We start from the raw sequence: 27,310 nt of genomic DNA, 5'->3' as shown, positions 1-27,310 counted from the left end.
ATAGAGCTCTTTTTTTGGGGGGGGGCACAATCCTGCTTCACAGGTCTTGCTTCACGATAATGCAAGAACAAACCCAAAATTTCAACCCTCGAGTAAAAACAGGAAACAATTTTTCTGGCTATTGCCTGGAGTCAGTCACAAAACTCAGGACCACAGACGATACACTGTGAACCCCACACCCCTTCTCTGGGTTGCCAGCATGGTGTATCTGGGGCCAGAAAAACAACCCAGACCTAGCGCCACAAGTGAACCTGAGCTACATGTGGTCCCTGACCTGAGAGAGGCATAATCTGCTCTGCTCTCAGACAGAAGTCAGGGTCTGAAACTGTCTGGCACTCACTTCGTCTCCACCTCCTCCTGACAAGGAAGACCTTTTCTTATGCCTCCTGGTGGACTTCAGAAGTAGATCCACTGAGCCAAAGCCACATATATCCTACACAGCCTAAGCTCCTCTGAGGTATTTAGCTCAGGTTCGTGCCAACTCATCGACTGTGTGGCAGACCATTAAAAACATGCTGTATAAAGGATGATAGACACTCGTATTCTCCCCCTGCCTTTTGCAGATATCACTGTTACCGGATGGCCTTGCAGAGAAAGCAGCATGCCTGAAACATCAAAAGAGCAATACCCCCTCCTTGTGACTGCTTGGAGGAAAGCATTTCTGCCTTCTGGCACTGTGGCTGGAAGCCTTCTCTTGTCTGCACCAACTAAACAACTCCTGTAATCCTGATCGTGTTTTTGTCCATACACAGGTGTCATTTCACTCTGGTTACAGCCACAGTTCAAAACAGCCTGGAATTTCACTACCTGGGAACACTTTGCAGTTTCCATCACAATAAAGACTAGCTCTTGCTACCTCCAAACCTTGCTAGCTCTGACAGTTGTCAAACAAAAAGCATAGTGACCTGCAAAATCACTTTGAGTGGCTCTTATTTTGTTCAAAGTGTAATAAATGAGCTTTTGTTTTTGGTAGCTCTTCTTATCTCCCCAACTGATGGCACCTTGCTGCCAGATAGGAAATACAATAATTAAATTGCACATGTTTGAATACCAAGGAATAAAACAGAAATGACAGAGCTAGAGCAAGATATGGTAGGGAAAGAGAAGTAACACAGAGATGCAAATCTGGCCAAGTTTGAGGCATCTGCTGCTATTCAGCCTGCCTGCAAAAAGGTGCTGCAAGACTTGAGTGAAACAGCAGCTGGAGAATGAGATGTGAAGAGGGGCATCCCCAGTCCCAGACTGACTGATTTGCCTTGGATAGCACTTTCAAAGGGGAAGGCTGGTGGATGAATCTGAATGATGACTGCAGGGAGGAGTGTTCCTGCATCTGGTTATTCAGATAAGAACTACCAACAGGAAGATTATTTAAAGGTCCATCTCCTAGGGTGTGTTTTCCCTCCCCTATCCCCAGCCTTACATAAAATATACTTCTGGAGAGTAGAATCTGTTCATCTTTTATACATTATGCTTATGTTCAGAACTCTAATACCTGACATAACCTTTGTGGGCAAAGACAAGCAAAAACCTTGAAATAAATTAACTGCTAGGCTTTGGAGCCCATATATATATATATAAATCTATATCTATCTATCTATATATATATATACGACAGTTTTAAGGTGCATTCATGTGCTCCTTTTATTATTGTTTACTTATATTACCTTGCAGTATCTGTGCTTTACCAGCTTTCCTCTTCTCTAGTGAGAAACAAATGACAAAAAGGTCCTGGTCTTTCATCATCTTTACAGTTTACAACAGAAGCTTCATCCCATACTATTTTTCATGCTTCTACTGACTATACCTCTACTGACCTGTAAAAACCAAGGGACTTGTTTCCTTCCTGAATACAGATATATCTCTGTGGCAACTGGGATCAAATTGCTTTTTCTTCAGCAGCATTAATCCTACACCCAGCCTGAAGGACAGGCAGCTATGACAAACATTACGAGATGGCATTTCCAATATTCCAGGTGAACAAGAGGAAAGGCAGCTTTCCCGAAGTTAAGTCACACAACAAATTGCATCTTTAATGCCCTTAGCTTAAAAGGCTACCTTATGGCACAGTACAAAATGCAGTAATTTCTAGACAATTTGTATCATTTATATGAAATCATAAAAGCACACAAAGCACTACAGAGAATAAGACATGTTCTCTGCCCTGAATACCCCTGATTAGCACAGATGGTACATTTGGAGTCATACCTTCAGTAAATCAGACAGGCGGGTAAGCATGTCGGTGGTGATGGAAGGAATGTTATCCACACACTGGCAGTACTCAAGGATTATTCTTATTAACAGCAATACTGTCCTACAAGAGAGGAAACAGCCAAAATATGTCATCTCAGCGCACAGAAGATGTTGAAAAATCAAACACAGGCCAGTCATGTTGATAGAAAGCTACCTAATGCTAGAGATTATAGCATTAAATAAACTCACTAACTGATCTGTAGTAGAAGTAAAACATAAAAGAAGATATACATAAAGATGGTTATAAGGAATACCTATTCCACAGGGTGGCATGTGGAAAAAGTACTTAACATATATGAGAGAATCTCTAAGGCTCATTGGTATAACTTTTGAATCTCCAAAAAAGCTACTGTGGAACTAGAAGTCTCCACGTAGATGCTGGCAGTGGACAAAAAATCCGAAGCTTCTTTCTTATACTACTGCATAATTCTGGCCAACTTTGAGCAATTATAAAAATCCACAGAACGTTAAACGACCACCATTGAAAAGGATGTAGTGAATGCTAAGGAGTCACAAGCAGAGAAGGCAGCTGTGTAGAAACAGCACCAAATATTCAAAGATGCTCAACACCTGTAATTTCCCCTGAATTCAACAGGCACTGGAGAATTTGGGAGCTACTGGATGGAATAAGGCTCCACAAAGAGCAGGTACACTCCTTTGCATTCAAACACACAGAAGGCAGGAAAACTAAGGCAAGATCAAATGTTCAGAGTAGATATTCTAACATTTCAAAAAGTCAAATCTCTTTTTTCCTTTAGGCAGTAGAGTGCAGAAAGATGATGAACAATCAACTGAAAATAAACACCTGGAGAATTTTTGGGGAACATGTAGGCTTTTTTTCGTGAATGCATTTTATTTGATTAAATACAATGAAACTGTATGTAGAAGTGTGTGGAACCGAAACAAATATTTGCACCAACATGAAGCTGAGAGTTGCTTCACAGAGATAAATATAACAAGTTTCAAATGAGCAGAGATGGATTATCAAACACATTGCCTATTAAGTAAATTTTATCCTTTAAAGCATGTTCAAATGCTCCTACTTGACCTGAAACGCACTTTTGCAGTGATATCAGCTGGCTGGCACAGAAGTTCGGAGCCATCAGCTTCTCTTTCTAATCAAACAATGACGCATCATCATGAAGCAACTCATAAAACGACAGCTGGTCAAAGACATTATGTAAATCAGAACTTTTAAGTTTGGGGTAAATTGATGTTAGGACTCTGAGGAGTGAGATCTCCAGGTTTTACTCCCTCCCCAAAAACACTCTCATGTATATTTAATGCTTAAGCCTCACTGTCTTTGGAAACACAGCATGCTTTTAAATGAAAGTAGTGAGTGAGGATTATATATTTTCAAATGTCTTTGATATAACCAGCTTTAAGAAATTACTTTCCAATCCAAAGCAATCAGGATACCAAGAAATTGCATATGCAGCTTCTGAGATAGCCCATATCTCATTTCTTTTTCTGAATAAGATAAGCAATCATTCAGTAGTCGACTCATGTATTTTGCCAGAGATAACCTATATTGCAAGAAATAACAACAGTGTGCTATGAAGACAAACCTGTATTTTCATGACTATGTGTTTTCATGAAATAATTGAAATTCAGAGAAGAAACAGCTTTTTAATGTACAGAAGAGCTTGCAATGTTTTATAACTGTTTGGGAACTGAAGAGAAACTAGTCTGTGGAAGGAGAGGTTTTTTTTTTTTTAATTTAAATGAGATTGCTAAAGGTGTTAGTATTCATCACAGCTCTACTCAAAAGTTCTTGCCAGCTAACCCACTGCTAAGAGAAAAGAGTGCATCTTACCCAACTGTTGCATACTTTTGTCCTTCAACAATAAGGAATTCAGTTGGCTTTCTTTCTTCAGTAGCTAGATATTGTAGCAAGAAAGGAAAAGGGATGAGTTGAACTAAAAATAACAGAAAATGCTGCTTTCTAAAATTTAGTGTTCACTTGCTAAGGCTTGAAAAAAATGACAATAAATCTTTGGAGCACTGCTCGCTTTTACAATATTTATTATATAGTTGGTCACCTATCATAATTATTACAACCCATAAAGATAATAAAGTATCTGCTGGGATTTTTAGATCAAAAATCCCCCAAAGTCCCACAGTCATTATGGACTTAGAAACTTCAAATACAACAGGTTACAAATAGAAGAAGAAAAGCAGAAAAAGTCACTAGGTTTTCTACTATACATTCTCAAATGGTTTGCTGTGTATATTAATATTTTAGCTTCAAACCACTTTTTCACCAGGCTTCATAGCAGAAGCTCTTACTGATGCAGTTTTTCATGCTAAATTTGATGCCACTAGTTTCCTATCTTCTCGAACGAGCCTGCAAGAGCTTTTTTTAAGAGCAATGGTCAATGGCAATTCTTGGTGGCACAACTCAAGGAGGAGGTGGAAAGGTTAAGGAGCACAAGAGCATCCCAGGAAGAGACTGGCAGGCAGTGCTGTTCCCTGCCTGCCCTGGGGAAAACAGACAGGCCTAATGCTCCCCGGGAAGTGGAGGATTCTCTTCCTCCTCCACAAGGAACAGGAGGAGACCTAGGGGATGGGGGGTAATGGAGGTAGGTCCCTGCTCGGGGTGGTAGGTGAATCCCATCCCGACCTTTCTCCCCTCCCCGCGTCCCCCTGAAAAATAGGTATGAGGTGCTGGAACCTGAGCATCTTCCTGAGTGTCAGGAAGACACGAATCTAGGTGAAGGACCTTCTAAGGGGCTACGTAAACAGCAGCAACCAACTAGGAGGGTTGCAACCAGCTCCAAAAAGGAGAAAAGTAATTGTTGTAGGTGACTCCCTGCTAAGGGGAATGGAGGGCCCCATATGCAGGCCAGACCCAGCTCACAGGGAAGTCTGCTGCCTCCCTGGGGCTCGGGTACGGGATGTTGCCAGGAGACTTCCTGAACTGGTGAGGCCCTCTGACTACTACCCACTATTAGTATTCCAGGTGGGTAGGGATGAGATTGAAGGGAGAAGTCCTAGGGCTATCAAAAGGGACTTCAGGGCCCTGGGGCGTTTGGTGAAGGGGGTAGGTGCACAGGTGAAATTCTCTTCAATTCCTTCGGTGTTGTTTGAAAATAGGGAAAGGACTATGAAAATACAACAGATTAATATGTGGCTAAGAGACTGGTGCTGTAGGTGGTATTTTGGGTTCTTTGACCACAGGGTGGCTTTCATGGCACCAGGCCTGCTTATGCCAGATGGGGAACACCTGAGTCAGAAGGGGAAAAGGGTTGTGGCCCAGAAGTTGGCAGGGCTGGTCAAGAGGTCTTTAAACTAGGTTCGATGGGGGAGGGGGATGAGACCAGGGCAACCACAAATGAACCTAGGGGCGACAGGCCTGCACTGGGGGCAAGACCATTAGCACAGCTGAAGTGCATTTACACCAATGCACGCAGTATGGGCAACAAACAGGAAGAGCTAGAAGCCACTGTACAGCAGGAAGGTTATGATGTGGTTGCCATCACAGAAACGTGGTGGGATGACTCTTATGACTAGAATGTGTGGAGGACAACTGCCTCATGCAAGTGGTAAATGAGCCCACTAGAGGAGGGGCCCTGCTTGACCTGTTGTTTGTGAACAGAGAAGGAGTAGTGGGAGATGTGAGGGTTGGTGGCCGTCTTGGGAATAGTGACCATGAAATGTTAGAGTTTTTGATAGTGGGGGAAGTAAGGAGGGGCCAGAGCAGAACTTCTGCCTTAGCTTTCCGTCTGGCTGACTTTAGCCTGTTTTAAGAGGTTGGTGGACAGAGTCCCTTGGGAGTCGGTCCTGAAGGGCAAAGGAGTCCAGGAAGGCTGCACATGCTTCAAAAGGGAATTGCTAAATATTCAGGAGCAGGCTGTCCCGGTGTGTAGGAAGACAAGCCGTCGGGAAAGAAGACTGGCCTGGTTAAACAGAGAACTTAGGCTAGAACTTAAGGAAAAAAAGAGAGCCTACTTGCTCTGGAAGAAGGGTCGGGTAACTTGGGAGGTCTATAGGGATGTTGCCAGGTCATGTAGGGAGAAGATTAGAAGGGCCAAAGCTCAATTAGAGCTTGATTTGGCTGCTACAGTCAAAGATAACAAAAAAAGTTTCTACAAATCAACAGCAAAAGGAGGGTCAAGGAGAGCCTCCACCACTTGCTGAATGAGGAGGGTAGTGTAGTGTCAGGGGATGAGGAAAAGGCAGAGGTGCTCAATGCCTTCTTTGCCTCAGTCTTTAATGTCAGGACCGGTTGTCCTCAGGAGACTTGGCCCCCAGAGCCTGAAGTTAGGGATGGGGGGACTGTGTGAACCCCCCATAATCCAAGAGGAGACAGTTAGTGACCTGCTGTGCCAATTGGACACCCACAAGGCTATGGGCCCGGATGGGATTGACCCCAGAGTAATGAAGGAACTGGCAAGTGAACTTGCCAAACCACTCTCTATTATCTACCGGCAGTCCTGGTTAACTGGAGAAGTTCCAGCTGACCGGAAATTAGCAAATGTAACACCCATCTACAAGAAGGGCCGGAAGGATGATCCAGGGAACTATAGGCCTGTCAGCCTGACCTCGGTGCCAGGCAAGGTGATGGAACAGATCATCCTGAGTGCCATTACACGGCACATGCAGGACAATCGGGACATCGGGGCCAGCCAACATGGATTCATGAAAGGCAGGTCCTGCTTGACCAACCTGATCTCCTTCTATGACAAAGTGACCTGCTTAGTAGATGAGGGCAGGGCTCTGGATGTGGTCTATCTAGACTTCAGTAAGGCATTCAACACGGTCTCCCACAGCATCCTCCTAGACAAACTGGCTGCCCGGGGCTTGGATGGGTGGACTCTTCGATGGGTTAAAAACTGTCTGGATGGCCGAGCCCAGAGAGTGGTGGTGAATGGGGCAAAGTCCAACTGGCGGCCAGTCACTAGAGGTGTTCCCCAGGGCTCAGTTCTGGGCCGGTGCTGTTCAATATCTTTATAGATGACCTAGACGTAGGGCTTGAGTGCACCCTCAGCAAATTTGCAGATGACACCAAGCTGGGTGGGAGTGTCCATCTGCTGGAGGGTAGGAAGGCCCTACAGAGGGATCTGGACAGGTTAGATAGATGGACTGAGACCAACGGCATGAGGTTCAACAAGAACAAGTGCCGGGTCTTACACTTTGGCCACAACAACCCCATGCAGCGCTACAGGCTGGGGGAAGAGTGGTTAGAAAGCGGCCCGGCGGAAAGAGACCTGGGGGTGCTGATCGACAGCCGGCTAAACATGAGCCAGCAGTGTGCCCAGGTAACCAAGAAGGCCAATGGCATCCTGGCCTCTGTTAGGAATAGTGTAGCCAGCCAGTCTAGGGAAGTGATCGTCCCTCTGTACTCGGCACTGGTAAGGCCGCACCTTGAATACTGTGTCCAGTTCTGGGCCCTGCACTTCAAGGAAGATGTTGAGGTGTTGGAGCGAGTCCAGAGGAGGGCGACCAAGATGGTAAAAGGTCTGGAGGGTCTGACCTATGAGGAATGGCTGAGGGAGCTGGGGTTGTTTAGCCTGGAGAAGAGGAGGCTCAGAGGTGACCTTATTGCAGTCTACAACTACCTGAAGGGAGGTTGTAGCGGAGTGGGAGTCGGCCTCTTCTCCCAGGCAACTAGCGACAGGACAAGAGGACATAGCCTCAAGCTTTGCCAGGGGAGGTTCAGGTTGGACATCAGGAAGAATTTCTTCTCAGAAAGGGTTATTAGACATTGGAACGGGCTGCCCAGGGAGGTGGTGGATTCACCATCTCTGGACGTGTTTAAGAAAAGACTGGACGTGGCACTTAGTGCCATGGTCTAGTTGACATGGTGGTGTCAGGGCAATGGTTGGACTCGATGATCCCAGAGGTCTCTTCCAACCTGATTGATTCCGTGATTCTGTAATTAGCATATTTTGGTGTCGGGTTCCATAATTGGAGTGATTCTTGTCTAATATACTCCCTGTATCTGCTATATTCCTTTTGGGGGGTCAGGGTTTCTCCACTATGACATTACAGTATTTTCTTCCTTCTCATCTATTGCCATTTTCCTTCCCCTCTATGTATATTTTCTTCCTCTTCTAGCTGTTCACACACATTCATCACTGCAATATTGGATGAGTATCCCCACAACGTAAAGAACGCATTTTGCATTCCCATTTTGCACACAGGGGGAAATGGGGCATGAGGAGAAAAAAAGTGACTTGTCCGAGGTCAAATGAGGTTTCTGTGGGAAGGTAAATAAGTGAACGTACATGAGTTTTCACTTCCATGAGCAGCCATATAACATGCTGCCTTTCAATTGAACAACTGTGAGATGAAGTAGTGGCAAGGAGCAAGCTTTGTTTAACACGAGAGGGGCTGAGCACACACACACACTCCTCGGTCTCTTGCAACACTTCAGTGGTATGTTCCAGGGAAAGATTGAATTTGTGCAAAAAGCTTAAGCCTCTACACTGGGAATACTTGTATAAAAAAGTAGCTTCCCTCCTTGTGCTAACACTTAAATGTTATTTCATTTCAAAATTCATATTTCAAAAAATAATCTTTTAAGGTCAGCACAAGAAGTTTAAACACTGGTAACAGAAAAAAAGAAAAACAAAAAAAAGAGGTATCAACTTCCTTCTGATCCTCCTAGAAGACAGCAAGCTAACACAGATCAAGAGTGACATCAGAATATGTCCATCAACATTCAACAGCAGCATTTGCTGATAATAAATTCAGTTAACAGTGGGACTGCAAGATACAGACCTGCTGATTTTTTTTCAGGGAGAGAAATTCTGCCATCTGACACCGAATCGACAAGATCCTGAAACTCAGCAGGAACTTCAGCTTGCTTCCAGCGCTCATTGTCCAAAAGTAGGCTAGTTAGAAACACAAAAGAGGAGGCTGAGAAAATGAAATGCCTTGTTTTGACACTTCTTCTACCTGTAATGCCATGGAATCAAAACTACAGTAATTTAGAAAAAGCCAGTGGCCCAAAATGTTATGTTATTCATCTTCATTACAAAAAGGTGCCCAACAATTGGCAGTAGCAAAACAGAAAAACACCATATTGGCCTAGAGATCTCAAAACTTGTTCATTCAATCTATCATAGAGGACAAAAGACTACACTAGGCAATGAAGATCCTTATGAGATCACTGCCACTGAAGCAATGTGTAAATAAATTTTAAGAGCTTTTCATGGAGAAGAGCAAAAAGACTTTATGTATGTTACTGGGAAGGCTGGTCCCCATGTGGCTTGGGGTTTTTTTTAATTGTTGTTTTTGTTGGAGGTTTTTTGGGTTGGGGTTTTTTTGGGGTTTGTTTTTGTTCGTTTGTTTTTTTAAAAACCAGTTGGAATTCAAATATCATGAAGTCACTTAACCCCTGAGACAGAGCAATTCTGCCCTTCAGCGTCAGTCTTGAGTACTTCCTGTAGCTATCACTGGCCTTATTTAAGTAACTGTAGACCAATACAGTTTGAAGAAATTAAGTTATGAAAACAGTAGAAGTCTAAACCAATTGAAAATAATTGGGATTTAATATAGATTTTTCACCCTCTGCTCCTAAGTACAACTGGCTTATTAGTGTTCTAGGCAACAAAAGATTGTGTTTGCCTGGCATATGATTGATAAAATTATTCATGTAAGAACACAAAGATCTTCCACCCAGAGATACCTCAGTTTTGTCTTCCTCTCCTCATGGAATCTGTTCACAAATCTATTGGCTTGACTCTGAAGTGCTCCTCGCAAGGACATACTTTTCCTGCCGCAGATCTGCTCAGTATCTAAGATAAAGCCTTCCATCAAGCGAGAAAGAGCAACAAACTCGTTGGAATTCAGCTTCTCTAGGAAGCCATCCTATATGCAAAGAAAACCACTGTAAGGAGACATAACACCACAAAAATTCAGAGGTGTAAAGAAATAACTAGTCAGCATGCCTGAGGTCTACCAGTGTTTTAAGAGGCACATTTATTTAATCAGAGAAGGCAGATTGCCGTGCAAGCAGCTACCTTGTCACAGATACACATTCTCTTCATGGAGCTTCAAAGACAGCAAGTCAGATTATTAAAAAGGAAAAAAAAAAAGGCAGCTGAAACCCACATTGCCTTAAAAGGACATGATATGTTAATACTTGTGTGCTCTGGGCATTAACATCAAGTGCCTGTGGCAGCAGGAACAGTTAACTTAATTTCAATTGAGAATGCCATTTCAGAACTCTCACTCATTAAACCAGTAACTTGGGAGTAAATGCTCATTAAGGATGAGACACCAACAGCGGTCTGACCCAAGCTCCTTACCTTTGCTCTTGCCATGAGGAACTTGACTGAGCGATCATGGCAGATATCAGAGGCATTATAAAGTACCTCTTGAATATTGTTTGCCAGCCTGACCAGTTCCAGGTCAGTCAGCTTCATGTCATCACTGATCCTACAAACGACAGAACCAGTTGGTTGAACATTAATTTATAAAAACCCCAGTATTTCTGTTCATAGGTTGAAGGAGGACAGAGCCTTGCAGCAATTGTCAAATGCAGACAGTTAATCACCAAAGTTGCTTTGTACATATGGGGTCTTCTAAGCTGCTGTCAATGTCATGTCAATCCCTGTAACAAGGAAATGCACAACTGCACATCCTCATATTTTGTTTCAAATCCACATTCTAATTGCTATTAATGGTCTACGAGAAAACACGATATAGCCATTACTAATACAATAATTGTTAACATTTACTGAGCTAAGATTTACCCAGCTCCTGTAACACTTGAGCATAACAAGCATATGACAGATAAAACACAGCATTTTTCTCCCAATGCAAGCGTAAAGCCTAAAATAGATACTCTGTACTCCCCACCACCTCAATCTATAGGCTGTCATTCTATTGGCTCTTTAGACTTCAGGCTCTGAAGTTGGTGCTTTTTAAAAAAAACTTTTGTGATTTGTCTACTGTTTTGGGACTAGCCCATAGCACAGCTCTGCATTCATGTAATTAGTTAAAATAACAATCTTTTGGTACAGTGTGGCTGCTGAAGGGACTGACTTATGAGAGAGAAAACCCAGGATGCTACAGAGCAGCAACTGGGCTAACATTGTTGTAACTGTGTAATTTTATTAGCCTGTTCCAAACACAGAGTGGAGGTGCAAAGAAAAACAGAAGAGGGATGAAGCAAGTTCATTTTAGAACAAAGTTATGCAACCAGCCTCAGAAACAGCTTAATTGCTTGAGAGCTCTAGCTGGGTGGTATATTTTTAGCAAACTTGACAAAGTGCTCCAGACCAGTTCAGATACAACCCCCTTCTCCTTCACTGTTCCTCACTGTAACCCTGGACTCCTCTTCACATTGCACTTCTCTTCCAGCATACAGCAGATGTTTGGAAATACAGAGGCCTGAATTTGTTTTATTCACAGCATATTTATTTTAGATCTATCTCCCTCAGCCAGCACTGTGATTTGAGGGGGAAGGTCTCTATCAAAACTGACAGTTGCTTAAACACACAAGTACAGACACTTGAGTACCCACCAGCTCAAGCAAGCAGGCCGCTTGCTACCTTCCATCTTCCAGCAGGGTAACAAGTGGTATTTCGATTTTGCTTCATAGAACTTTGTACCCAGACATGCTGGCTTTTGAAGTGGCTCATGCCTGAGTCCCACACACACTATGCCTCGTTCTTTTAAAAAGGCAGCGCTGACTTCCAGCCATAAATAAGGTATGCATAAAAGGATGCCAAAAAGGTTACAACTATCGAGTCTGGAGCACCACAGGGCAGCACTGCCTATGTTACCGAAGCACTGAGATGGATCTATTTAACCATCCAAGTCAAATAGTTGACAATGAACAGCAGATTTTTCTCTAGAATTTATCAAGGTGTACTCCATGAAGCCAGCTTAAAAAAAACCCAGAAAAAATAGCCATAGGGAACACGAAAAGGGAACAGAGATGCTTCTGCCTGCTAAAGACATGACAAAATCTCTCTTTCCTGTAGGGTAGACTTGCATCTCTCCTGCTCTCTAGAGAAGTGGGCTCCCCAGCACAACAGACAGAGAAGGGGCCCTTTTCTGTAAGAAGTGACATAATCAGTACCCATACCATGACACAGAGAGGTGAAAGCAAGGCAAATAAATGACACAAAGGTGAGCTGTGGACAGCGCAGTCTGATGGCAGTCTCTAGGGGTGACAGTGGAGAGCCATTCCACCTCACTTACCTAGAAAAGCACATTCCTCCAAAGTAATTTTTGTACTGTATCATCAGAAACAACTGCCTTCACCTAACACCTTGTTTCTGTCTTGTTGCAAAGCTGAGACACGCAGCACGTTTACTTACATCATCTCTACTCGCCCTGGAGTAACAGAAGACGATGTTTGCTCTTTGCTGGATGAGGAATCGGTAGTGCACTCTGGTTCAGAGACCGAATCGCTGCTACAGGGCTCACTGTTTGGGGAAGTGTTTCTTTGAGAGGTAGTGTCAGCTGCTACAGGCGGGAGGTCCCCTTCGCTGAACGCATCACTTATAAACATGCCTTCGTGAGTCAGGTAAGCCACTTCTGTGTCCACCATACTGTCTTTTGCAGAGTTCTTTTGTAAGGTGTCCTCCAGATCTCTGGTTTTTTGGTTCTTGTCTAGAACCAAGAAAACCACGCTACGGATAGTATTTAATGTTGCCTAGAATCAAATATAACTTTTATTACAAAAAAAAAAACAAAACCCTGTGCCACAAGCTTGCGCTAGAAAGAGATTTTCTTTTACCCACAAAATTAAACTAAATCCTGGCTTCATTTTCTATTGTGTAATTAGCATTCGGAGGCAGACCCATTCGTCTTTGACAGTAACCAGTATCAGATGTTTCTGAGAATGGTGAAAGAAACCTCATTTGGAGCAATCTAACAGATACAAAAGTTCTGTCCTAATCCTTAGCAGCCTGGAATGGACATAATCATGCAACAAGAGGTATTATCTCCTCCCCACTGCTCTCTTTGTTAGCAATAATCTTTTTTTGCCCTGGATACCAATATTCACATACCCTTCGTTCAATCAAAAGTTTGAACTCTATAAGCAAAACCAACACCTTAAGACTTCAAATAGAAAGTAACTTCATTCCATTTCATGTCTGAACTACATGAAGCTCTTGGTAAATGAATGCCTTACCTTTATTCTCTTGAGGAAGATGGTAAACTTAGAAAAAATATTCTTCAGTAAATCAAACCACTGAGGAAAATTCATCATCCTCATCTGGTCCGCGAGCCTAAAAAAGGAGTAGTGTTCATTAAACAGCACGTGTTTACTGGCCATGATGCCTACTAGCACATAAATTAAAAAAACATGCTTTAAATGGAATTCTAAATACAAGGAAAACTGTGTAGACTTTTATCTGGCAGAACAACAGACATCGCCTGAACTACAGTCACGATCAACACAATGTATGCTAGTGGAACGGGGAAGGAGGTATATAAAAATAGATCAGACTAAAAAAATGAAAGCGTCACATTTACCATTTAGTTTTTTGCAGGGCATAATGCTCTTTTCCCCGGGATAATTATTTATTACCAACAATTACATTTTCAGAAATCATGTGAAAAAAAATTACAAAAAAATTAAATGAAAATATTTTGCAAGTGTTACAAAAGCCATGTTATTAAGCCCATTTTGTTGCATTGCAATTAGACCACTTCTACTATTAAAGTGCAAGTCAGCTGTTTGTGGCAAAGGGCACAAAAGTCATTGATAGAACAAAAGTTAAGCTCTGTAACACACAGTTAGGATTCAATTGCAGAACAGTAAAATTGGAGAATGGTGACCAAATATCCAATGTTTAAATACGACCCCATGCCCAGTCTTTTCCCAGCCTGAGTATGAATCCCATGCAGATTCTGCCACTCATTTTGCTTTATCAGCTGCTCTGGTTTTCTTATCTTGGGGTAACCTTTTCCTGAGCCAAATGAATCATAGAGCCACAGAAAAACAGAAGCTGATGTGGGCCTCTGGAACTGGGACCTCTGCAGGTGCCTTGTCCAACTCCTGCTCAACGCAGGCCCAACTAGATCGGGTTGCTCAGAGCCCTGCCCAGTCAAGGCTTGATTATGTCCCAGGACAGAGATCCCACAACCTCTCTGGGCCCCTGTGCCAGTGTTTGACCATCCTCATCGGGAACACATTTTTCCTAAGATTCAACTAGCATTTCTCTCTTCCATCTTGTGCCCATTGCCCCTCGTCCTGCCCCTGCACAGCTCTGAGAGGAGCCTGGCTGTGTCTACAGCTCCGCTACAACCTTCCCATGGGGTAGCTGTGGGGCAGTTCTCCCCTGAGTTTTCCCCTCCCCAGCCTGGAGGGGGACCCAACTTCCTTGTCTGCTCCTCCTACACTCCGTGCTTCAAGCCCCCCACCAACCCAGTGGCCTCTGCTGGATTTCAATGTCTTTCTTGTTCCTCGACCTGCTGGTTATGCTAACATGGCGCAGACTGCGGCTGCAAGGACACACTGCTAGTTCATGGCCAACCAGTTCTGCACCAGGACCCCCAGGTCATGCCCTACAAAGCTGCTCTGAAGCCAGCCAGCTCTCGCCTCTCCTCTTGCAAGGGGTTGCTCCTTCCAAGACACAGGATTTGGCATTTGCCTTTGTTGGGCTTCGTTAGGTTCCTGCTGACCCATTTCTTGGGTCTGAAGTTGTCTGATCTCCTCTCTGGATAGCTCCTACTCTTGTTCATGTGGGGAGTACTGAAACTACTGATGTTTTAATACAAAATCCCAGATTACGACTCAGGGATTGCCTTCAAGTAGTTAAGAGATATATGCCTATAGTTCATGCTTCATGTAGTGAGATTCACAGAATTTTAGTATTTATTTTAAAGGTAAGTTTAAGGTAACATTAGAATCTGAATGAGAAGCAGAATACACAATACTGTCACAGAGGTGGACAGAAGCAGAGGCTTAAGGTGAAACAGAAGGATAATCCTTAATTACAGGGAAAATTAAGCACAAATTAGAACGGTAAATTTATCTATGCTAAAAAGCATCCATCTCCTATCCCCACCCACCACCAAAAAAAAAAAAATCTGGCTGTATACTTACTTAACAACCACTTCTGTATCTATTTCTTCTATCTGCGATACCGTATTAACCACACACTGTCAAATTTAAAGGGGAAAAAACAAAACAAAAAAGATCTTAGCTTCCTTCTAACTGCTGCTGAGTTTCATAACATACACAATAATCCTCAATTTAAATGAGGAAAAGTAAAATAATAAATGAAAGACATATTTGTATGATTTAACAACTTGTTTCTCTAAAACCAACCAAACAAAAAATCCAAAAGAAACCCCCAAAACCAACCCCCCAAACATCTATTTGCAAAATACAGATGATCAAAACGTTCTCAACTGTGTACTAAGCTCTGGAGGACACACTGGCTCCATCTCAAAGGGTCCTGCTTTTCTGAGCATGGGTACTAAGCACCATTTCAAAAATGTCTTCCAGGTCAGGTACTTGAGAATAGCAGCCATATTCTTCCCCTTTCCAAAGTAACTGACTTTGGAAAATGTTGGTTGACTCCTGCTTTAAATGCAGGACTTGGGAACTAACTACACTGGAAGGAACAGCACCAGGGAAGTGTGGAAGCACAGACCTACAGCCCTGTGCTTTCAAGGGTTAGACTTGATGATCTTAAAGGTCCCTTCCAACCAAAACGACTCTATGATTCTATAACTGTTTAGGCAGACCCAGTTTCAACTGCTCTCCTAGCAGACATTGTATTTGCTGTCTGTCTGTCCTCCTCTTCACCTCCAGGGCACCGCCTGCCTCTGTCCCTAGATTTCTCCACATCTTTATTGCTACGCTGTGGCCTGTCCTCAAAGGCCAGTTTCTTCAGGTCTCCAAAACGATCGATTTTCATTCCAAACATATCTATTGTTTTACAGCTTTTGTTCACTCATCTCTTTTCACATTACTTGTAAGCCATGGGTACAAATCAACTCCATTTAGACTGAATTAGGGGTTTATTCCCAAATGCCAATCAATGACCTGATCAAACGAGTCAGTAGCGTACTAACTCATCTTGCCTTTAAGTGAATATGTACAATCCAAATGGTGACTGACGGCTGCCAGCTCAAGCTACATGGATTTTACCTGCGTTTTGAATAACAGTGGTCAGTACAGAAGCTTCTTAAAAACACACCTTGTTCTTGAACTATGCAAGTGTGTTCAGTGCATACAAACATCTGCTCTTTCGCCTGCCTGGCAACAAAGAGCTACTAAAGTACTGACCAAAACAGCCCAGCAATGCATTTGAACAGGAAGCACATTTGAGACATGGGAAGGAAACAGTTTCCTTTATTAAGGAAAAATATCTCTAAGAGTTGAGACAACAGGCCACAATGCAAACATGTTCTAGAAACCACACAGAAATATTCTGATCCTATTTTCCCTATTTAATAGAAACTTACATTGGAAGTTGACTAAACTTCATCTATTAGTGAGCAGAGGTGACACCTGAAAAATCACAACATAAAGACAAATACTCCCAGCAGAATGGGAAAAGCACTTTATGATCAAAAACGCGCAGGAAAACAGGGAGTGCTACCTGCCGACTATCTAACTAAAAAGAGAATTTAAAGGAAAAAATGTCTCCTCATGACTGCCACCACAGGCAAGTGAAAAGCCAGTGGAGACTGATGGGCAGATGAACAATTTCATCCTGGTGTTATTCATTCATGGGTGTGGGTTTTTTTTGCGTTAAGCCTTATGTGAAGGCCCAGAGCAGCTGCACACAGCTGCATGCCCTTGTTTTTCCAGGCTTCCAGTAATACAGCATGACTAGAAAGTAGTGCTCACCCCCACGCTGAGCTTTCAGCAAGTAGGGCAGTGACCCAGCCCAGCATCCCACTGTTTTCAAGCGGGGAGAGAACAAGCAGCTAGGGGCAGGGGTGCTTAACCCAATTTAAATTGTATTGGTGTCAAGTGAGAAAGGACTTGCATCATAGCCAAGTCCTTACAAGAAGTGGTGGTGCAGTCGCACACATCACTGTCTGTCTTCTAATTCTGCCACAATACTTACTAGCAACATCGGCCTGTGTTACCGATACCCACCCTGCACAATCAGATCAACAGAACCATGGGGCTGCAATGTGAAGTGGATTTAGGGAGCCAATCTGGCTTAAAACAAAATACTTAAAAAAAATTAAAAATTCCAAACTTAAAAGCTGGGTTCCCAGTCTGGTTCACAACACAGCTCTGAACAGCATGCTATACTACGAGGACAGGAGAGACTGTCTTCATCTGATGGCAAACCCACCAACTGACTCTCTCAGCCTTTGAGATACAAATCAGAGGTGGCTCGTAACACATCAGAACATGACTCCTAAAATAGTCACATACCTTTAGGGAACAAAAACATCCCTTACACAATATTCTCACATATGCATGAAAACAAACAAGATGAGTAAAATTAAAAGTACCAAACACATGCTCAAAGTTCAGTCTAAGTTTTTGTTTGTAAACAAAAGCCACCATGTCACTGTCCAAAATATTCCTTATATTTTTCCCCAAAGAAGTCATGTGAACTTTGTTCATTTGTTGGTTTTAGCTGGTTTTATCTACAAAGATTTTTGGTTTGAAAATACAGAGACACTACCCTAAATGGCAAACAACCACAGCAATGCAGACAAGGATTAATTTTTTTAAATAATTTTTTACAGGCAAGTACTTCTACCTTCTTCATTACTTCACCTTGCTCTCTTAGAAAAGGGCAAGGATGTTTTCCAACCTTTTATCATGCGCCTATACTAGGTCCATGCTAACATTCAGGCAAGTAACATTTTCTTGTAGCATTTGCTGGGGATTTTTTTGTTTCAGTTGGGAAGTTTTTTTGATTCTCTTATGTATTTATGCCAAGAACTTGGTTTTTTTTGTTTGTTTGGGGGGAGCTGGGGGGTTTGTTGATATGGGGTTTGGTGGGGTTTTTTTGTAATTTGAAACAGATCATTGTGGCACAACTATACTATTCGGGAAAGCCGTGTGAAAGAAAAAAATTAAGAATGAAAAAAAATAAGCTAAAATCAGAGGATTCAGAACAATGGTAACTATACAGAGAAAGCTGTGATCTGCTGTACTTGTGCTACCTACTCCTTCCAGAAGGTCTTCTCTGCAAACAGACCTCTGTGCTTCAGGAAGTCCTTAGTGTTTGCAAGCCCAGCTGCTCTAAATGAGAGACCACCAGCCACCAAAAAACTTCATCAGAGCTGTTCTTAACTACTTAAAAAATAATTTGTAAGGGGTTGAGGCAACCTTGTCAGATACATTACAAGTGTTTGGCTTACCTGTTTAATTACGTTCTTTGCGGTAATAATCATTTCATCTCCATATATTTCATAAAAATTTAGCTTTCTTTGCTTTAAAAGTCCAAATACTACTGATACAAGTCTCTCCTATCAAGAAGAAAAAAGAAAATAAAAAAACACACTAAAAATATCAAGGTGAGGACAAGAAACCATTTTAAGAAATTGCACAGCGGTAAGAAAGTTCATGTGTCAAACAAATGGTGAACAGGATCTAGGTCAGTCCAGAGTCTTGAGACTAATGCCATGATTTGACTATACAAAGTTTCCTGTGGCAATACCAGCTAAAGGAGTCCCTTCCTCCCAGCCCCTTTTGTGCCTGTTCCTCAGTTGTGCTCATTCACTTGTGCTTAAAAACATGGATATTTCTAAAGATTATCGAGATTCCTTACCCTGAGCAAGAATGACACTAAATGTAATTGTACCAGCACAAGTGAGAGGCTATCACATTGCAGCACAGAGGTGGGAAGAAACTACAGGGCAGAAATGGGAATATTTAAGTGTTATTGCCATTCACTATATTCATGAAACCCATGGATGAAACAAGACTAAACAGTTAATACGGTCTAGCAATTACTGAAGAATAGTACAGGCAAAATCCAGAAAAAAAAAAAAATCTTTTCCTGGCTAGAAAGCAATCACAGTAGCTTAATCTTTAGACATCTCTGATCTTCAGAGGAATAAGGAATATATACATATATACTGCATATGAAGAATGTATTCAGGGCAACCATATGCTTGATATAAACACCCATAAATGCATAGGGAGACAGAATGAGAACAACATGCAACTATCAGCTTTCATTGCAAAACTGAGATTTTACAGTCAAGTAGATATGAGAGTCCATGTTCTTTTCCATTTACATGCTGAGGTTCACAAAGTGAACTCAGTATACATTTAATCAGAGAAAAGAGAACTGATTATTCTGGAAAAATAAAGTAGGACCAGATTACAGTTCCGTGAGTTTAGTTACAATTATTTAATTCTATGAAGCACAAAAAAAGGGGGCAGGGGGAGGTGTAGATGAGAAGAGAAATAGTATAAAATTATAATGTTGCTACTAGGGTCCTGAGTGAATTAGTTGGTGCTAATTAAGTATGTTAAAGATGCAAAGATATTCATCAGACAGTTTATTTCAATAACAGACATACCTCTTCTAGAATTTGGCAATCATCTTCTAGGGGTCTATTTAAATCATTGCGAGCATAAGTTGAAAACTCTGCAATCATCATTTTATCTATCAGCTTTTCCAGTTCACAAAGCTGTGAGCCAAGATGCCTAAGAAAAACAGCCATTGAGATATGAGCTAAATAATCAACCTGAAAATGAATCATTAGTTCACAGTTGAAGAAAATAACCACCCAGCAGGTAATTTGCATGCGATCAACACTGGCTTAATGGGAGGCTGAAATCTTTCACTTCTCAGAGCATTTTTCAGAGGCACCGTCACCTTGCAGCAAAACATATGGACTTGAATATTGATGGAGGATAAAAATTGAATGTAGGGCTTTTCTTTTTTTATGGAAGGTGCCGAGTACCTCTCTTCCCAATGAAGTGAACCAGAACCAAGAATATTCAGTGCTTCTAAGTATATAGGTGTTAAAAAGAAGGAATGTTTCTTTCCTCCGCTCATCAGTCCGCAAGTTCTTCCACTTCAAACACTGGAGCTTTTGATGTGGTCACAGATTTAATGCACATGACTGAGATACAGTAATAGCTTTACATTACAGGATGGCTTTCAGAGAACAGAAGAGTTTTCAAATTTGCCACTTTTATGCTACTCAAAATTAAAACTTTTTTTCCCATGTATTGCAGATTTTAAACCATATTTTGCAGACTGTTGTCATACAGAACCACAGGGGAATTTCTCACATCAGAAATGTCAACCAGTCTTGAAAAGTTGTGCAGCTAAAGAAACTTTTAGCAGAGTAGAATTAAAAGTGGGAATTTCAGAGATGCCAAACACTCCAGGCTTCCAAACTTCCACTGACAGCTGAGAGCACCAAGTAAAAATCAGACTGCTTTTTCTTTTCTTTTTTTTTTTAAAAAAAAAAAAAAGAAAAGAAAAAGACACTTTGCCAATGAAAATTAACAGGAGCTGGGATATTTTAGATAAACCTGGATACAAAATTGGGAAGATGAACCTGCGTGGCTCACTGGTTTTAATTCAGTGGTGTTGTAGCTGGACTGTTAGCTTACATAGAGCAGCAAAAATGTCTTAGCACTCCCTGGTAGGAGCACAGCTGTATCAATGCAAAGCCCACAGGATCCAGCCTCACAGCCTGTGTAGGTGAAAGTCAGCATCAGGGTGCAAGGAAGCACGATGCCAGGGTAGCTCCTCCATACAGAAGCCACATGGCCAGTGCTGAGCTGAACAAATCTTGCTGGATCTGCATTAAGTAGATTAATTTTTTTTTAATTTTACGATGCCCAGGGGCATGTCTGCTTTTGAAGTTGTTTGTCAAGAATTGGCTGGGATGGACAAAGTGGACACATTTCAAATATCTAATTAAAGCACAAATGGCCTCTAGAAAATCCAAGCCAGTTGCATCACGGACATTTCAAAACAAATCCAAAAGAAAAAATTAAAGATTATTATTTGCAGGGTAATGAAGAGTTGCAAAACTTACTGCAGGACTAACACCCACAACACAAAGGCTCTTACTTAGGTCAGCACAAAGATGCTCTTTGGTAAATCATTTCTGTAACTGTGCTTAACTACGCTGAAACACAACGTGACCTACCCTCTCAAACCTCAGGTATGGAAATACCCAACAAGAGATCCCAGCACTTGCTGCCACCACTTCACCCGAGATGTTCTACCCCCTAACAACAAAAATATCACTCCACCCTGAAACACACAGGAGTAAGTCAAACCTTAATCCATACCACCTTGGCAATGGTATCAGTCACACAACAGGCACTTTCAATGACCGAATACTACAATTCTCTTATGTAAAATTATGAGTGCAGGGTAAAAATTCTTTTAAAATACACAGACGAGAACTATTTTAGCAGGCACCTGTGGTGTGCAAGCATGCCAGTGCAAAAACATCATCAGATCTCCAATACCTCAGCAAGGATTGTGAAAACAATGTAAAAACTGGCAGTACTGATCTGTAATTTAGTTAACACGTAAGGGTTTTTTTTTTTTGTAAAATTAAAAAGATTAACTTAAAAGGTTAAAGAGCTCTAAAACTTTAATTCTATCCTATAGCAGTAGCAAGCAATAATACAGTTATGACTGATACATATAATCAGTGGGGATATTAACCTAGATTAAAGACACCAATTTATTACTTCACAGCAGCATTAAGGTGCTTTCATTTTTTGCTATAACTAGAATCAAATTACACTTATTGCAGCATGACAAGAAGAGAATAATTTTTGTATATGGGTGATGTGAATAGTTTTCTTACTGCTATACATTGAATGATTCTGCGACATGACTTAATTTAATGCTGTCTGTTCAAATGCAAATTCTACAAGCTGCCACGCACAACACTAAAGCAACAAGGTTTTTTTTTAATAAGATACAAATTATTTAGGGGAAAAAAGAGATACTAAGTATTTAGAAAAATGAGATACTGATTTAGAAGTTAATCTCTTCTTAAAATAAATCAGGTATTGAACTCACTCGACAATTGCAGCATTCTTGCTCAGAACAAAGCAAGAACATCCGTTTGGTATTTCTTGGAAAAAGCTGAAGTATTTGTGTATGGCATCGATTTTTTTTATTTTATCTATTTTTAAAAACACAACATTCTACTGAGAAGTTTTATCAAGGTCTCCGTCTTTCCATTGCACATTATTTCTCCAGACACGCTATACACAAAGGCCACTGTGAGACCTGGGAACAATTGTGCTTGGCTTCTCAACTGCACCTGCATCTCTGGGGAGGGTGAGGACTTAGGCTGCATTTAACTCACCTTTCTGAACTTCTAATATCCAAAGCAGAGGGGACATTTCCCACTCCCATCACTATCTTTAACTCTACCAAACCAACCAACTGAGCACTATTCACAGAAATCACTTTTTACAGACAAGATGAATATTAATCTGCAAATATGTTCCGCATCCGAGTGTAATTTTAAAATAATGGCACCTTCTTGGGACATCACGTATACTAATCACTATGACAACAGAACTGCAGTCTCTGCTGATGTAGCACGGAAGTTTCTTGATTGTAAAACACAACTAACTCTGACTGATGTTGGCACAGGGTTGTAGAAGTACACTCATTATCATCAAGGTAAATACAAATGTGACTCAGTCAAGGGCTGTGCACCATAATCAAGTGGTTGAGAGCAGGAACAGTAAAGAGGAAAGAAACTGCACTGAGGTGTCTGAAGATGGACCATCTAAACGAAAAGAAAAAGACTAACAGCTTCTAACAACTTTCCTCCCAATAGTTTATTAGCTCTTTAAAAAAAAAACAATTTTTTAAAATGTAATGTTTCCTTAAAAAATACTTTGTCTGAGATCTTTTCTACATAAAATTTGAGTCTTTTTCCAAACCAGCTATAAGGGGTGTTAGAAATGGAGCTCATCTGAACAGACAGACAAGAGTAGTAACCGTATAAAGTTCTGAACATTCATGTTACAGTTATTGAGCAACAGCAATGTTTTTATTATGCAAGCTGGGAACCACCAGGGTGCAAGAACCACATAACCTCTAAACAAAACAAACCCCACCCCCCAGCATCAACTTATAAAAGTACATGTACAGCTCCTCAGCTGGCTCAGGCAAGTCTCAGAACTGATTTAACATACATGACTTCTGCCAGCACCGTACCACATTGGCAGCTTTGTATGTAACACTTTTGTCCTGTATATGACCATTATGATAGCTTATTTTACACCAGCTAAAAGGATTCTATTGTAGTAATACTCTTGCATATCACAGAGGACCTTGCCCAGTGCAGCAGGATCTCCCAAGCGGAGCTCTAAGCATCCAGTTAACAGAAGCAGCCAGCATGGGACCTTGGACTCACAAATTCCCATCACTGCAGCAAACACGTGAAAAAAATAGAAGCAACAGAAGCTTGGGCAGCACCTTCCTAATGTTTCTTCCCTTCCCAACTTCAGCAGCTCACAGAACTGGATTTCTCAGTCGGATGAAGCAAGAGGAAGCACCTCCCGGCCACTGTAAATACAGCTCTCCACAAGAGCAGATATGGCTGAACACGTCCCATCTGACCAGCTGTCAACCTCAAACCACATTTGGAGCCATGGTTTGATAGCTTTGCACTGGGTTTTGCTTGCAAAGCTTCTTCCAGCACAAGCACAGGCTGGAGGCTGACCTACTCAACACACGGTCTGTGAATATTCCTGTAACACCACATGCCTAGGTCAGTCACTAAAGACAGTGGCCCAGAGAGGAGCTGTGTAGCAAGAACTGTATCTCTGGGGTGCTGCATGGATGAGGATTGCAGACCACTGCTTGGAAACCATCTCTCAGCTGTGGGCTACAAGTCCTGCAAGATGAAGGTCCAGCCACTGCTTGGCTCTCATCTCTGCACCCCTAAACCACCTGTAGAAAGCACCCAGATGTTAAAAATTCATCCCCTCCTCACCCCCCCCGCCAAAATATTATCTCTGGCGCGTGCATTAGTCACACTCTTTATGCCACACTTACATTTTGTACCTTTTGTACTATGTCCTCCAAGAATGAGCAAACAAAGCTAAAACAAAGCCCTTCAGCCAACATAATGTGCTCCACACATTCTAGCTCTTGTGTTTTATTAATTTCCTAGACAGTTACCTACCGGAAACTGTGAATGCCTTGAAGCTCTTGCTGTAACACCTCCTGTGTTGTTGCTATTAAGTCCAAAGCTCCAACAAACTCAGAAGTAGATAGCAGCAACTGTACCGTGGGTTGTGTCTGGTGTACAGTAGCCATTAACTTCAGTTTATTGTATACTTTTATACAGTTATTTCTGGTGAGTGACAGTCTTAAAACTCGAAGTGATCCTTCACACATTACTTTATCAATTTTGGAGATTTTCTCTCTAAGTAATTTTACAGCCTGGGAGGTTTTCCTGAGGTAGTCCTGCAACTCATGCTGAGAGGTCATTGCATGAAAAAATGCTTCTGAGCGCAGAGAAATCTGATGAGCAATATTGACTTCCACAATGTCCAGATAATGGCTCAGCTAGAAAGAGGACGGAAGAGGAAAAAACAAACAGTGTTGTTATGACTTGGCGAGTTTATCACCATGCAAATCTGCTTTCAGGGTATTTGTCTTACTGTATCATGAGGAAATTTTCCTAATAAAAATTAAAACCCTTTGTCAGATTAGCAAGAAAATAACTACCCATTGTGGTTTGATCATGTTTTTACATGAGCTCAAAATGACTTTGGGAAGGCTGACATGATGCCTCTCCTGCTTGAAAACAGCAAGGTAGAAAGGTAAATAATTTTCAAGTACCCAAGCTTTTGTACCACATGGTTGCACGCTGGCACTGTTACAACACGGCCATTAACTAGGAGACAGCTCTGGATACTGGCTTGCAAGTAAGAACAGTATACACACACAAATATGCTATGTACTTTAGGTCATTGAAGCTGCTAAAGATGCAGCCCAAATATACTTGATGACACAGTTTTGGAATGGCTCTGTTCATTTCAAAGGCTGTAGCACCTTCTTTGTAGAAAAATCCTCAGGATATCTCTGGCTGCAGTTGTTTTCTGCCAGCCAGCTGGAGTTCCTATTAAACATATTTCATATGCACTGGCACTGTGGGATTCCCAGAGACAGTGTATGCCTACATGTTTAGAACCTGAAATCCAAATTCTCTATGTCAAACAGTTACCAGATCACTGGGTTGGCCTGATTATTTGAGCTGTAAAAGCTCTGTGTCTGGCTTATGCTGAATATAAAAACTCAAAGGACTGAGGCATTAGGATGCTCATCTGAATGCTAATATTCAGATGACGTGGTTTCTAAGAAGTGCCAAGCACTCAAACCTCATGCTGAATTTCAAAAGGCCCATCCAGAAATGGAAAGAAAATCAGCTGGAGAATGCTTCCTTCTTATAGTTATTTTTATCCTGCATGTATTTAACACTGGGGATTTACACAATATGTAAACCCATCTTTTTTGTAATACGTTTAATCAAAAACATCCTCCACCAAACAGCTGTGACACACGTAGCCCACAGGAAAAGCCGAGACAGACCGTGACACAGGGATCACAGAAAGGCTTATTATGATCATTTATTTATGTGATTGCACCAACCAGATGCCCCAGGTCCCTTCACTATGCTAAGCGAGGTAGAATAAACAGAACAAAATGATAGCACCTGCCTTAAAGAGCTTACAGTTCCAATGTAGCGTAAGACATGGAAGGAGGTAAGGGGGAAAAAATGTCAGGAGGAAATTGTTCAAGTATATCAGCAGCAGTCCAAAAGCACTAATAGCCTAAGTACATGTGCTTAAGGCAGATTTTTCCAAATCTTGTAGAAAAATAGTGCCTGAAGCTAAGGATAATTATGGCAGCAGAGTGCCTATTTACACATGGTAAGTGTAAACCTTGTGCAGTTCAGAGCCTTAAAAGTAGAACAAAAAATTTGGGCCCATTTCAGCAACATGAAGCAGTGTAATGATTTGTTTATCAGGCACGTGGCTTTGGAGGCAACAGAACTTTTTATACTCTTCAGGTATTTGTATCACCTCTCCAAAGAACCATGGCTCATGGCTATTCAAAGTCTTATTTTCACTCCACTGCATCAGAGAGCATTCTGGGTCTCCTTCGCCCAGTCCATGTTGAGTGTCCATCCTGTTGCTCCCAGGCTCACTTTACGAGTTAAAGCATATGCCAGACACTGCTTTTGCATCTTCAGACAGCAACTGCCACAAGAAACTCCAAAGAAGTATTCCTCCAACTTTAGGTGTGGAGGACAACCCAACGAAGGATCTAGTTAGCCTTCTGAAGAGCCTGTCTCCTCCTCCTGACCTAGAGGGAGAGCGGAAGACTAACTCCTGGAAATTTGGAAACATCTTCCAGAAGATCTCATGTTATGTTTCTTAAGGTACCTCACTAATTTTTTTTTTTATTATTTTTTCCCCCCAGCTCCCAGAAGCCTTAGTAGGTTAAACAGGAGGGAAAATTAAAGTTAGAAAACAGACTCCAAAATTATGTAGGTTTTCTATAGGCATTTTGTAGGTATTTGTACCATAAAAATGATTCATTATGGGATTTTCTACACTATGACTACAAAACTCACAAAAAAAAGTAGACTTCTGTTTCCAATATGAAAGAAGCAGTTCTGCTTTCATGCTCTCCAATGCACTCAAGTCCTTTGTGAAATGCAAAAATGGATCAGTGCAGATGACATGACAATAAAAAGTATGAGGAAGCTCCCAACATACAAAACCTTAGGATTTAGTATTTCTTTTAGCACAGAAACCACAGTGCCTTGAATCTGCAGTTTTCCTGAGATGTGAGAAAGCAATGGTTTCAAATAGTGTACAGCCTCTAGCTTTCCCTTCTCATGGAATTGCTCTTCCTCCCTAACAAACAGCTCCACATCTCTGAAGCTCTCAATATATCCCTGCTTCACTAAGTTTTAGTGGTCATGAAAAGCCATTTATTATGCATATACAAATTCTTTTTTCCAGATTTGATAGATACATTTATTTAGCAGGCGAAAAAAGTTATCTTTCAATAAGATGTTTCCTGCATTGTTTACTAACAATCTGCAGCCTGATATAAAATGAGAGATAACAAAGCCCACAGCAGTGATGTCTCAACAAATGGTATAGAACAGCAGTGAT

At 41.6% G+C, this 27,310-nt stretch overlaps 1 protein-coding gene across 3 annotated transcripts in view; it reads right to left on the bottom strand.

Moving 5' to 3' along the window:
- Window positions 1–27,310, bottom strand: part of VPS54 (VPS54 subunit of GARP complex) — a 55,923-nt gene that overhangs the window by 10,547 nt on the left and 18,066 nt on the right. For all 3 annotated transcript variants that reach the window (XM_068404010.1, XM_068404018.1, XM_068404026.1), the window contains 11 exons: window positions 24,301–24,686; window positions 19,684–19,810; window positions 18,514–18,621; window positions 15,272–15,327; window positions 13,352–13,448; window positions 12,531–12,868; window positions 10,509–10,638; window positions 9,887–10,068; window positions 8,977–9,089; window positions 4,067–4,130; window positions 2,206–2,311 (listed from right to left, as the gene is read on the bottom strand). In XM_068404010.1, the coding sequence (XP_068260111.1) occupies window positions 2,206–2,311; window positions 4,067–4,130; window positions 8,977–9,089; window positions 9,887–10,068; window positions 10,509–10,638; window positions 12,531–12,868; window positions 13,352–13,448; window positions 15,272–15,327; window positions 18,514–18,621; window positions 19,684–19,810; window positions 24,301–24,686 (1,707 nt within the window). The remainder of the gene's footprint in view (window positions 1–2,205; window positions 2,312–4,066; window positions 4,131–8,976; window positions 9,090–9,886; window positions 10,069–10,508; window positions 10,639–12,530; window positions 12,869–13,351; window positions 13,449–15,271; window positions 15,328–18,513; window positions 18,622–19,683; window positions 19,811–24,300; window positions 24,687–27,310) is intronic.

The sequence above is a fragment of the Nyctibius grandis genome, chromosome 1, assembly GCF_013368605.1.
Source record: "Nyctibius grandis isolate bNycGra1 chromosome 1, bNycGra1.pri, whole genome shotgun sequence".
NCBI lineage: Eukaryota > Metazoa > Chordata > Aves > Nyctibiiformes > Nyctibiidae > Nyctibius > Nyctibius grandis.
The sequence above is the reverse complement of the archived record's forward strand: the minus strand, read 5'-3'. Positions and strand labels throughout refer to the sequence as shown.